This window comes from Hemitrygon akajei, chromosome 25 (genome assembly GCF_048418815.1).
Source record: "Hemitrygon akajei chromosome 25, sHemAka1.3, whole genome shotgun sequence".
Lineage (NCBI taxonomy): Eukaryota > Metazoa > Chordata > Chondrichthyes > Myliobatiformes > Dasyatidae > Hemitrygon > Hemitrygon akajei.
Window position 1 is genome coordinate 40,558,467 of NC_133148.1, and position 14,159 is coordinate 40,572,625.

Sequence of the window (14,159 nt, forward strand, 5' to 3'; positions counted from 1 at the left end):
CACTGCCCGTAGATGAGAGCCAGTGAAGGGTACTGACATGGGCCAGTGGGTCATGATTCAGGGCACTGCCCGTAGATGAGAGCCAGTGAAGGGTACTGACATGGGCCAGTGGGTTGTGTATCAGGGCACTGCCCGTAGATGAGAGCCAGTGAAGGGAGGGGCAACAGCAGCGATTGAGATGGTGACAAGCAGAATGCAAAGCTGAATCCGAATCACTTTATTGCGAATATGTGAAGCAGACCAGAATTGATTGTGGTTCAGTGCCAAGCGTAGAACACAGGGCAATACCAGAAATGACAACACCATTTACAGGACAACAGCCAAGAGCAATCGACAATTAGTAGAACGGTCCCACGCGCAAACGTCAATGATCAAACTTAAATAAAAGTGAACATGTGAACAAACTCAACATTTATCAAAAGTCACAGTGGCACTGACTGAGGTTTTTAATATTCTGAAAGACCAGATCATTTTTTAAAATTTAAAATTGAGATACTGTGCAGAACAGCCGTTCCTGTCCTTCGAGCTGTGCCACATCTGAACCTCACCTCCACCTCCAACACTCCTGTACCAAACCCTTCCTCCCCACCCACAGTTCCCCTTGCACCATGCCCTAGGGCAGGGGTTCCCAAGCTGGGATCCGCAGGCCCCTCTGTTAATGGTAGGCATAAGGAAAAGTTGGGAACCCCTACTCTGGTCCCTTGGCACACCATCCCCTCCCTTCCCCACACCAGGCCCTTCTCCCCTGTAATCAAACATCAAGAAAAACCACAGGTGTTGGATATCCTAACTGGAATCTATGGTTTGAGATGATGAAACAACTGAAAATGTTCTCTGTTTCTCTCTTCCCCCACAGCCGCTGCCTGGCCTGACAAGTTTTTTCAATTCTCCCTTCTCCTTTCACCACAGGAGAGGTTAAGGTGAACAGCTTAGGGGAAGCTGATTAGAAACAGAGAGAGAAATGGGTTATAGTAATGTCAGGCCAGGTGATGTATAATCTACCCCAGGAGCTCCCAACCTGGGGACCATGAATCCATCAGTTAATGGTGGGGGTCCATGGCATGAAAAAGTTTGGGAACTCCTGATCAGATCCCATACAATGGCTAAATTTAAAACACAGGAGGTTCTGTTTGAAATCCGGAGCAGCGAACACAATTGCTGGGGCTGCTCAGCAGGTCAGGCAGCATCCATGTAGGGGAATGAACAGTCGGTGTTTCAGGCCGAGGCCCTTCGTCAGGACTGGAAAGGAAGAGGGCAAATTTCAAGAGCCCCCGATCTTCATTTCCTTTCCATTTCCCCAAATAGCATTGGTTATCAAAAGCTCATCTGTCTCACTGTGACCGTGTGGGTTTTACCTCAGAGGCTGTGATTTAACGATGACAATCAACCTCACCTTAACTTGAACTGGTGGTTGGTAAAAGTTATTGGATTAGTCTCGTACTGCAGAGTAAAGACAGATACAAGAACAGAAGCCTCCGTTAACCTCGTCCACCTCACCTCCTCGGCAGATTGAGACAGGTAGATCAGAACACAACACAGAACAGTACGGCACAGTTACAGGCCCTTCAGCCCACGATGTCGTGCTGACCCTTTAACCTACTCCAAGAGCAGTCTAATACAGCCCTCCAACACAGCTTCCATTTTCCCTTCATCCATCTCAGGGTCTCCTGAGCGTTCCTAATCTGTCAGCTTCTACCACCACTGCCCTCAGCAACACGTTCCACACACCCACCACTCTCAGCGTAAAAAAAACACTCACCTCTGACGTTCCTCTAATCATCTGAAAATCATCTTCTTTGTGCAACTCTTGCTTCGCCTAGCGGCCTAACGTAGGGGGTGATAACCTCCGGCCCGGCCAAACTTGAGAAATCTCGTTTGGGTGATGCTGCGCGATGTGTCCCCCGTTACAAATCGGTACCCTGAAATAACAAACAGTACACAATATGCAATTAAACGATTAAGCTTTAAAACTCTTAGTAGAGAAACGAAATAAAAGAAAAAAGGGGTCCAATCTTATTAAACAGTCAAACAGTGCAAAGTTGGAGCCCACTGATAAGCCGATCGGTTACCATCAACCTCCTCCGATCGTCGCTGTCCTTTGGACCCTCGCTCCAAGTCCACCCCATCCAGCGGTCTACCAAATCTCTCCATTCGCGTTTTCTCTCCTCATCTCTCTCTCTCTCTGGCAAAAGCCCCCAAAATTAACTCCTTCCAGATTCACAAGATAGGGCAACAAAATCCTGATTGGCTAACATGCATCCCACAGTCCTGTTATCTCCAGCCATAACCCAAACTGTGCTGCTACGGAGAAACCATTACCTCAGCAGTGAAACTTTACAGAGAAGCCATTACAGCGCGTTACATTCGCATTAGTAATTTCTGCACTGGGAAAAAGTTTCTGGCTGTCCACTTGAACTATCCCTTTTGTCATCTTGTTACCTCTGTCAAGTCACCTCTCGTTCTCCTGCCCTGAAAGAGGAAAGTCCTGAATGTTCTCGTGCTCCCCCTGATGACTAAATTCTTTTTTTAAGATGAAACCAGCCGGCGGCCAGGGCCACTTTGTCTGTTTCTGCTGCTGGAAGGTCTTTTCGTTGCAACGCATGCTGACCCGCCACCTGAAATCCCACAGCGCGGTGAAGAGGCACGTCTGTCGGTTCTGCGGGAAAGGATTCAACGACACGTTTGATCTGAAGAGGCACCTGAGGACGCACACAGGTGAGGCCTTACCCTGTGCTGAAGCTAGAGTTAGAACATAGAACACAGAAACCTACAGCACATCGCAGGCCCTTCGGCCCACAATGTTGTGCCGACCATGTAACCTACTCTAGAAACTGCCTAGAATTTCCCTAGCGCATAGCCCTCTATTTTTCTAAGCTCCATCTACCTAAGAGGCTCTTAAAGGACCCTGTTGTATCCGCCTCCAGCACCCTCACTGTGCATTCCACACACCCACCACTCTCTGTGTGGGAAAACTTACCTCTGACATCCCTTTTGTACCTACTTCCAAGCAGCTTCCAACTATGCCCCTTCACTTAACCATTTCAACCCTGGGAAAAAGCCTCTGGCTATCCACACAATCAATGCCCCTCATCATCTTATACACCTCATCCTCCGTCGCTCCAAGGAGAAAAGGCCGAGTTCACTCAATGCGGACAACATCCCTGTAAATCTCCCCTGCACTCACTGCATAGTATCCACATCCTACCTGTAGTGAGGCGACCAGGACCGAGCACAGCACTCACAGTTCATTCAGTGACGGGCAGCCTTGCCGCAACAAGCGGCCGTTGACCATTCCAGAGTCTCCTGAAGGTTGTGAACACGAGGAAGTCTACAGATGCTGGAAATCCAAAGCAACACACACAAAATGCTGGGGAGCTCGGCAGGCCGAGCCGCATCTATGGAGGGGAATGAAGAGTCGGTGTTTCTGGCCAAGACGCCAGAATAAAAAGGTGTTGGGGAGGGGGGGTGGGGAGGAGGCCGGCTGGAAGGTGACAGGTGAAGTCAGGTGGGTGGGAAAGGTCAAAGGCTGGAGAGGAAGGAATCCTTTCTTTTTCCATCTTTTTATTATCATTATTAATAACAACACAATAAAATTGATACATAGATAATGAGATTACACGCATACATATTTCAACTAACTATAAAAGATTACGAGAGCAATGATTACAGTATAAATGAGTATTCCCACATCATAAATGATACAATATACAAATAGACAAGGCAAACCTAAGTGTATCATAATATAAAATAAAAAAAGAAAAAGAAAAAAAAGAAAAAATCATTATGCAAAAAACTAATCTAAAAATCTAATAACTAATATAAGAGAAAAAAACAAAAAAAGAGAAAAAGAAAAAAGAAAAAGAAAAAAAAGAAAAAAAGGGGGCTGTTTATAATATCTCACAAAAATACAAAATCATCAGTGTTGTCAACTCCGATCCTCTTGACATATTTGCAATCAAAACTGGAAAATCAAATAGGCCTGGAACAAGGTCCTATTTCATCATATGAAAATATTGAATAAATGGTCTCCATATCTTTTCAAATTTAGTAGAAGTGTCAAATACACCACTTCTAATTTTTTCTAAATTTAAACATAACATAGTTTGAGAAAGCCAATGAAATACAGTAGGAGGATTAATTTCCTTCCAATTCAACAAAATAGATCTTCTAGCCATTAGTGTAAGAAATGCAGTCATTCGACAAGCGGAAGAAGATAAATGAAGTGAGTCCATCATTGGTAAACCAAAAATTGCGGTAATAGGATGGGGTTGTAAATCAATGTTCAATACCGCAGAGATAATATCAAAAATATCTTTCCAATATTTTTTCAAAAGCAGACACGACCAGAACATATGAGTTAGAGACGCTATTTCAGATTGACATCTATCACAAATAGGATTTATATAGGAATAAAAATGAGCCAATTTATCCTTGGACATATGAGCCCTGTGTACAACCTTAAACTGTATTAATGAATGTTTAGCACATATAGATGATGTATTAACTAATTGAAGAATTTTATCCCAATTCTCAATAGGAATAATAATGTTGAGCTCTCTTTCCCAATCATTTTTTGTCTTATAAAGGGGCTCTGAACGTATCTTCATAATTATATTATAAAGTTTTGATATAAGCCCTTTCTGAAAGGGGTTTAATTCAAACAAATTCTCCAAAATGCCTGAAGACACAAAGTTTGGAAAAGTAGGAAGTACAGTATTTAAAAAATTCCTAATCTGTAAATATCTAAAAAAATGAAATCTAGGCAAATTATATTTATTAGATAACTGCTCAAAAGACATAAAACAATTATCCAAAAATAAGTCAGAAAATCGTAGTATTCCTTTAGTCTTCCAAGCCAAAAAAGCTTGGTCTGTAATTGAAGGGTGGAAAAAACAATTGGATAGAATAGGAATATTTAAAACAAACTGAGTCAACCCAAAAAATTTCCGAAATTGAAACCATATACGTAAAGTATGTTTAACTATCAGGTTGTCAATTTGTTTCAGCAATTTAGAAAGAGCAAAAGGGAGAGAAGTCCCCAAAATAGAACCCAGTGCAAAACCTGGTACCGATTTAATTTCCAGGCTCACCCAATGAGGGCTAAAAGATCCATCCCAATCTTTCAACCAACATATCAAATATCTGATATTAACTGCCCAATAATAAAATCTAAAATTAGGCAATGCTAATCCACCTTCCTTCTTTGCCTTCTGTAAGTATATTTTACCTAACCTAGGATTTTTATTCTGCCAAATATATGAGGAAATTTTTGAATCAACATTAGTAAAAAAGGATTTTGGAATAAAAATTGGTAGCGCTTGAAAAATATATAAGAACTTAGGTAAAATAACCATCTTAATAGTGTTAATTCGACCTATCAGAGATAAAGATAATGGTGTCCACTTAGTAAACAAGCATTTAATCTGATCAATTAAGGGTACAAAATTAACCTTAAATAAGTCTTTGTGGTTTTTTGTGATTTTAATCCCTAAGTAAATAAAAGGATCATTAACTAATTTAAAAGGTAAGTTTCCATAAATTGGGACCTGTCTATTTAAAGGAAACAACTCACTCTTATTAAGATTTAACTTATACCCAGAAAAATCACTAAATTGAGCCAACAATGATAAAACTACAGGAATAGATTTCTCAGGATTGGAAATAAATAATAATAAATCATCTGCTTACAAAGATAACTTATGAATATCTGTCCCACGATTAATACCAAGAATATTCTGTGATTCTCTGATGGCAATTGCCAAAGGTTCTAAAGCAATATCAAATAATAATGGACTAAGAGGACAGCCTTGTCTAGTGCCCCGAAATAAACGAAAAAAGGGATATCTTTGATTATTAGTAAACGCCGAGGCTACTGGGGAATGATAAATCAGTTTAATCCAGGAAATGAATGTCGGGCTAAAATTAAACTTCTCCAACACATTAAATAAGTATGGGGAAGGAATCCGGTAAGAGAGGGGAGTGGACCATGGGAAAAAGCTAAGAGGAGGGACCCGGGGGAAGCAATAGGCAGGTGAGGAGAGGTAAGGGACCAGAGAGAGAAACAGAAGAAGGGAGGGTGATGGAAATTCTTTTTACTGGAAGGGGAAATCGATGTTCATGCCATCAGGTTGGAATATAAGGTGATGCTCCTCCACCCTGAGAGTGGCCTCATCTTGGCACAAGAGGAGACCGTGGACTGACATGTCGGAATGGAAATTAAAATGTTTGACCACCGGGAAGTTGATGACGGATATGGGAATGTGGAGCAATAAAGAAACCAGGTCGAGGATTCCCAATGGTCCTGGCTGCCTGAGCTGCTGACTTCCTCCAGCAGCTTGTGTGTGTTGTGATAGATCTGATGCAGGGTCATGAATCAAAACACCCACCAACCCCAGTATCTGTACTCGGGGTAATGGTTAGCGTAAAGCTTTCTGGCACCAACGATCACTAACTGGGGTTCAATTCCCACCTCTGTCTGTAAAGAGCTTGTACAATCTCCCCGTGGATGTGTGGGTTTCCTCCGGGTACTCTGGTTTCCTCTCACATTCCAAAAATACGGGTTTGGGTTTGCGAGCTGTGGCGATGCCTCCTTGACACCAGAAGTGTGGGAACACTTGTGGGCTGCCCCCAGCACACCCTCGGACTATGCTGGTCACTGACACAAACGACCCATCTCAATGTTCCAATGCACACGTGACAATTAAAGCTAATCTTTCTCTCCTTGTTGAACTGTTGAGTTCCTTCAGCAACTTGTGGGAGGGAAGCATTAGACTGATTTTGGAATGCAGTCCTGGGCAGAAGTCTTATGCACGGATATGCAGCATAGCTCGGGTGCCTAAGGTACTTGCACGCTACTATATTTGTCAGCGTGGAGCGGACAGCGAGTGTGTAAATCTGGCGGGAGCAAAGGATGTTGGGAATGGCGAGGGTGGAGCGCCGAGGGAGGGGTGTGGGACAGGTGGCAGAGAAGGAGTGCTGGGGGTGGAGTTGGTGCAGGAGCAGACACAACCAGCCCCGAGACACCAGGCAAGGTAAATTCATTCCAAACAATCAGTTTATTGATCATTACAGAATGTCTCTCTGGTGCTCCCCTCTCCCTTCCCCTTTTCCCAACCGTGATTCCCCTCTCCCTGCCCCCTTCCCACTCTCAGTCCACCATAGAGACCCAGATCAGAATCAGGTTTATCATCACTCACATCTGTCATGAAATTTGTTTTTTTTTTTTGTGGCAGCAGTACAGTGCAAAACATAAAATTACTACAGTACTGTGCAAACGTCCCAGGCACCCTGGCTATAGATATGTACCTAAGACTTTTGCACAGGACTGTAAGTTAGAGTCGGCACAACACGATGGGCCGAAGGGCCTGTACTGTGCTGTAATGTTCTGTGACCTGTGCAACCTGAAGTGGATTCAAAGGATTTCCTGGAATTCTTTGGAACAGGAGTTTATCCGCTCAGCAACTAGGACCCCGGCCGTTACCTGCCAGTAGCCACCATTACTGTTGAGGGAATATTATTGTACAAACTGTTACTGGTTCTCCAGGATTAGAAGAGTCTGCACATGGCAGAACGTTGTGAAATTCTTTATAAAAAATACTCCTATATTCATAGAACATGAAACGTTAGTTCAAAGTAAGTTCATTATCAGAGTACACATATAAATATCATGAACATGAGATGAAGAGTCCTTGAGAGTGATTCCATAGGTTGTGGGAAAAGTTCAGTGATGGGACGGGTGAAGTTACCCCCTCTGGTTTAAGAGCCTGATGAGGGGTAATAACTGTTCCTGAACCTGGTGGTGTGATTCCTGAGGCTCCTGTACTTTCTTCCTGATGGCAGCAGTGTGAAGAGAGCCTGGCCTGGGTGGCGGGGGTCCCTGATGATGGATGCTGCTTTCCCTGCGACAGCGTTTTATGTAGATGTGCCCAATGGTGGGGAGGTATTGTGACGGACTGGGCCGTATCCACTAACTTTTGTAGGATTTTCTATTCAAGAGCATTGGTATTTCCACACCAGGCTGTCAACATACTCTCCACCACACAGAAGCTTGTCACAGTATTAGATGTCATGCCAAATCTTTGCAAACGTCCATGGAAGTAGAGGTGCTGCTGTGGTTTCTTCATAATGGCACTTACGGGCTGGGCCCAGGACAGAATCTGGACAACATAGCACCGGCCCTTCGGCCCATAATGTTGTGCTCGCCTTTTAACCGACTCCAAGATCAATACAACCCTCCCTCCCAAATACCACTCTGTTGTTCACGAGCCCCCCTAAGAGTCTCTGGTGTAATACATCTGTCTCTGTCACCACCCCTGGCAGCTTGTTCCCTTCACCCAGCACTCGCTGGAAACACCTGCCTCTGACATCCCCCACCATACTTTCCCCCAATCACATTAAAATTATGCAACCTAGCCATTTCTGCGCTGGGAAAATGTCTCTGGCTGCCCACTTATCATCTTGTACACCTCTACCAAGCCACCCCTCATCCTCATTCACTCCTACCACACTCAACCTATCATGATATGCTCTCTAATCCAGGCAGCACCCTGGTAAATCTCCTCTGCACCCTCTCTAAAACATCAGCGTGGGACTTATGCCCCTTGTGTTGACCATTTCAGCCCTGGGGAAAAGGCCTGCTGTACCTCTGCTTCTTGTTGTGCATTCATGCTTTGATTGGTCAGGGCATGACAGGTTACGGGGGGGGGGGGGGGGGGAAGGCAGGAGTTTGGGACTGAGAGAGAACCTGGATCAGCGAATTTGCTGATGATACAAAGATTGGAGGTGTAGTGGACAGTGAGGAAGGTTTTCAAAGCTTGCAGAAGGATCTGGACCAGCTGGAAAAATGGGCTGATAAATGGCAGATGGAGTTTAATGCGGACAAGTATGAGGTATTGCACTTTGGAAGGACAAACCAAGGTAGAACATACAAGGTAAATGGTAGGACACTGAGGAGTGCAGTAGAACTGAGGGATCTAGGAATACAGATACAAAATTCCCTAAAAGTGGCGTCACAGGTAGATAGGGTAGTAAAGAGAGCTTTTGGTACATTGGCCTTTATAAATTGAAGTATTGAACATAAGAGTTGGAATGTTATGGTGAGGTTGTACAAGGCATTGGTGAGGCCGAATTTGGAGTATTGTGTGCAGTTTTGGTCACCAAATTACAGGAAGGATATTAATAAGGCTGAAAGAGTGCAGAGAAGGTTTACAAGGATGTTGCCGGGACTTGAGAAACTGAGTTACAGAGAAAGGTTGAATAGGTTAGGACTTTATTTCCTGGAGTGTAGAAGAATGAGGGGAGATTTGATAGAGGTATATAAAATTATGATGGGTATAGATAGAGTGAATGCAAGCAGGCTTTTTCCACTGAGGCTAGGGGAGAAAAAAACCAGAGGACATGGGTTAAGGGTGAAGGGGGAAAAGTTTAAAGGGAACATTGGGGGGGGGCTTCTTCACACAGAGAGTGGTGGGAGTGTGGAATGAGCTGCCAGATGAAGTGGTAAATGTGGGCTCACTTTTAACATTTAAGAAGAACTTGGACAGGTACATGGATGAGAGGTGTATGGAGGGATATGGGCCGGGTGCAGGTCAGTGGGACTAGGCAGAAAAATGGTTCAGCACAGCCAAGAAGGGCCGAAGGGCCTGTTTCTGTGCTGTAATGTTCTATGGTTCTATGGATCGGCCATGATGAAATGGTGGAGCAGATTCAATGAGCCAAACAGCCTAATTCCACGCCTGTATCTTATGGTCTCAACATCTTCCACACATCTAACAAGTTACCTCTCATCTTCCTTTGCTCCAAGGAGAAAAGCCCCAGCTGACTCAACCTTTCCTCGTAGGACATGCCCTCTAATCTAGGCAGCATGCTGGTAGATCTCCTCTGCACTCTGCCTGAAGCTCGCTATAACGAGGAGACCAAAATGCTTTCTATTTTTGTGTCGCACTTTTGCAGTTGGACTCAGAAGGTCCTCAACGCCCCACCGTTTGCTCCAACAGGTATCCGGCCGTACAAGTGTGACCGATGTGAGAAGGCTTTCACGCAGCGCTGCTCGCTGGAGTCACACCTGAAGAAGATTCACAACGTGCACCAGAGCTACGCCTACCGGGAACGCCGCTCCAAGATATTTGTATGCGAGGAGTGCGGCTTCACGGCGGCCCAGGGCGACACCTACTTCCTCCACCTCAGGGACTATCACCCCATGAATCCCGCGTTGTGCAGGTTCCTACGGAAACGCACGCCAGCCCAGAACAGAATTGGAATGCTGCTCTTCCCACACTACTTGTGAAAATTCACAGTCAAAGTGAAATTTATTATCAAAGTAAACTTTGTTATCAAACTACGCTGAGATTCATTTTCTTGCGGACTTTAATAGGAAAAATAAAGAAATATAATATTATTTATGAAAAACTATACATAAACAAAGACTGACAAACAGCCAATATCAGAGTTGTAGAACACTACAGCACAAAAACAGGCCCTTCAGCCCATCAAAACCCAATGACCTGTACCTGGACCATATTCCACCCCACCCATCCATGTACCTATCAAAATTTCTCTTACAATTTTAAACCAAACCCACATCCACCACTCCACTGGCAGTTCATTCCACACTGGCATCACCCTCTGAGTGAAGGCACTAGAGGCTTTTAAGAGGCGTTTTGACGGGCACACGAATATGAGGAAGATGGAGGGATATTGACATTGTTTTGGTGGAAGGGATTATTTTTTGGGGGCTTTTTCGATTTACCTTTTTAGCTGGTTTGGCACAACATTTTGGGCCGAATGGCCTCTTCTTGTGCTGTACTGTTCTATGTTCTAAGTTCCCCCTCAGGTTCCCCTTAAATATTTCACCTTTCACCCTTAACCCACGACCTCTAGTTGTGCTCTCACGTAACCTCAGTGGAAAAAGCCTTCTTGCATTTACCCTGTCTGTACCCCTCATGATTTTGTATGAAATCTCTTGTCATTCTCCTACACTCCAGGGAATAAAGTCAATCTTTCCCTATAACTGGGCTCCTCAAGTCCCAGCAACATCCTTGTACATTTTTTCTTTCAATCTTACTGATATTTTTACTCTAGGTAGGTGGCCAGAACTGCATGGAATGCTCCAAATTTTGGCCACACACATTTCCCTACACAACTTCAATAATTAAATCCATTAGACGATAAGACATAGGAGCAGAATGAGGCCATTCAGCCCATCAATTCTTCTCTGCCATTCCATCATGGCTGATTTATTATCCCGTTCAACACCATTCTTCCGCCTTCTATTTGTAAGCTTCCACGCCCTGACTAATCGACAACCTATCAACCTCTGCTTTAAATATATCCAATAGCCTGACCTCCGCCATCTGTGACAATGAATTCCACAGTTCCATTACCCTCTGCCTAAAGAAATTCTTCTCCATCTCTGTTTTAAATGGACATCCCTCTATTCTGAGGCCGTGCCCTCTGGTCGTAGACTCCCCCACTATAGGAAACATCCTCTCCACATCCACTCTATCTGTGTCCTCTGGTCCTAGACTCCCCCACTATAGGAAACATCCTCTCCACATCCACTCTATCTGTGCCCTCTGGTCCCAGACTCCCCCACTATAGGAAACATCCTCTCCACATCCACTCTATCTGTGTCTGGTCCTAGACTCCCCCACTATAGGAAACATTCTCTCCACATCCACTCTCTCTGTGTCCTCTGGTCCTAGTCTCCCCCACTATAGGAAACATTCTCTCCACATCCACTCTATCTGTGTCCTCTGGTCCTAGACTCCCCCACTATAGGAAACATCCTCTCCACATCCACTCTATCTGTGTCCTCTGGTCCTAGACTCCCCACTATAGGAAACATCCTCTCCACATCCACTCTATCTGTGTCTGGTCCTAGACTCCCCCACTATAGGAAACATCCTCTCCACATCCACTCTATCTGTGTCCTCTGGTCCTAGACTCCCCCACTATAGGAAACACCCTCTGCACGTCCACTCTATCTGTGTCCTCTGGTCCTAGACTCCCCCACTATAGGAAACACCCTCTACACGTCCACTCTATCTGTGTCCTCTGGTCCCAGACTCCCCCACTATAGGAAACATCCTCTCCACATCCACTCTATCTGTGTCTGGTCCTAGACTCCCCCACTATAGGAAACATCCTCTCCACATCCACTCTATCTGTGTCCTCTGGTCCGAGTCTCCCCCACAATAGGAAACATCCTCTCCACATCCACTCTATCTGTGTCCTCTGGTCCTAGACTCCCCCACTATAGGAAACATCCTCTCCACATCCACTCTATCTGTGTCCTCTGGTCCTAGACTCCCCCACTATAGGAAACATCCTCTCCATATCCACTCTGTCTGTGTCTGGTCCTAGACTCCCCCACTATGTAATTAGTTTTGCTACAACAAGTGTATGGGACATTGGAAAAAATGTTGAATTTCCCCATGGGGATGAATAAAGTATCTATCTATCTATCTATAGGAAACATCCTCTCCATATCCACTCTATCTGTGTCCTCTGGTCCGAGTCTCCCCCACAATAGGAAACATCCTCTCCACATCCACTCTATCTGTGTCCTCTGGTCCTGGACTCCCCCACTATAGGAAACATCCTCTCCACATCCACTCTATCTGTGTCCTCTGGTCCTAGACTCTCCCACTATAGGAAACATCCTCTCCACATCCACTCTATCTGTGTCCTCTGGTCCTAGACTCTCCCACTATAGGAAACATCCTCTCCACATCCACTCTATCTGTGTCCTCTGGTCCTAGACTCTCCCACTATAGGAAACATCCTCTCCACATCCACTCTATCTGTGTCCTCTGGTCCTAGACTCTCCCACTATAGGAAACATCCTCTCCACATCCACTCTATCTGTGTCCTCTGGTCCTAGACTCTCCCACTATAGGAAACATCCTCTCCACATCCACTCTATCTAGGCCTTTCAATATTCAATATATTTCATATATTTCCCCCCCCCCCCTTAATTCTGAACTCCACTGAGTACAGGCCCGGAGCCATAATACATTAACCCTTTCATTCCCAGAATCATTCTTATGAACCTCCTCCGGACCCTCTCCAAAGCCCTATTTTAAGTAAATTTTATTATCAAAGAACCATATACGACCCTGAGATTCATTTTTGTGGGAGTATTCAATAAACCTATTTAATAACCGTAACAAAATCAATGAAATCCCATCCAACTAGGGCGGTTGACCAGCGTGCAGAAGACAACAACTGTGCAAATACAAAAAGAAGAAATCAAAATAATAAATAAATAAACAACATATATCGGGAGCACGTGATGAAGAGTCCATAAGAGTGAGCCTATTGGTTGTGGGAACATTTCAACGACGGGGCAAATGAAGTTGAGTGAAGTTAAGAGGGTGTTTCCGTACCAGGCTGTGATGCAGCCAGTCAATATACTCTCCACTACACATCTATAGAAGTTAGTCAAAGTTTTAGATGTCCTGCTGAATCTCTGCAAACTCCTAAGGAAGTAGAGGCACTGTTGTACTTTCTTCACATTTGCACTTGTGTGCTGAGCCCCGGACAGATCCTTCAGAAAAATGGAGAGAAAGCAGGTACAGGGTTCTGAGTTGGATGATCAGCCATGATCATACTGAATGGCGGTGCAGGCTTGAAGGGCCGAATGGCCTACTCCTACACCTATTTTCTATGTTTCTATATCCAGAGCAACATACACAGAGTGGTGGAGGAACTCAGCAGGTCAGGCATAAACACACAACAGACCAATAAACACTCAACGTTTTGGGCCGAGACCCTTCATCAGGACTGGAGAGGAAGTGAGAAGAAGCCAGAATGAGAGGGTAGGGAGAGAGGAAGCAGGCAGCTGATAGTTGAACACACGCAAAATGGTGGAGGAGCTCAGCAGGTCAAGCAGCATCAGTAGAGGGTTATTCTCCAGTACTTTGTGTGAATTACCCTGGATGTCCAGCATTTGCAGAATCTCTTGTGTTTAAATGATAAAGGCAATAGTGGGCAGGTGAGGGGGAAGTGGGGCACGGGGTGGGGGGGAATGAAGTGAGAAGCTGGGAGGTGATTGGTGGAAGAGATAAAGGGCTGAAGAAGAAGGAATCTGATTGGAGAGGAGAGTGGACCATGGGAGAAAGGGAGGGGGGCATCAGGGGAGGTGATGGGCAGGTGAG

At 44.8% G+C, this 14,159-nt stretch overlaps 1 protein-coding gene across 1 annotated transcript in view; it reads left to right on the forward strand.

Moving 5' to 3' along the window:
* LOC140716274 (putative transcription factor ovo-like protein 3) overlaps positions 1-10,285 on the forward strand; it is a 37,712-nt gene extending 27,427 nt beyond the window's left edge. The window contains exons 3-4 of the mRNA XM_073028884.1: positions 2,532-2,715; positions 9,996-10,285. Coding sequence (XP_072884985.1) covers positions 2,532-2,715; positions 9,996-10,285 — 474 coding nt within the window. The remainder of the gene's footprint in view (positions 1-2,531; positions 2,716-9,995) is intronic.
* Positions 10,286-14,159: the final 3,874 nt, after the last annotated feature.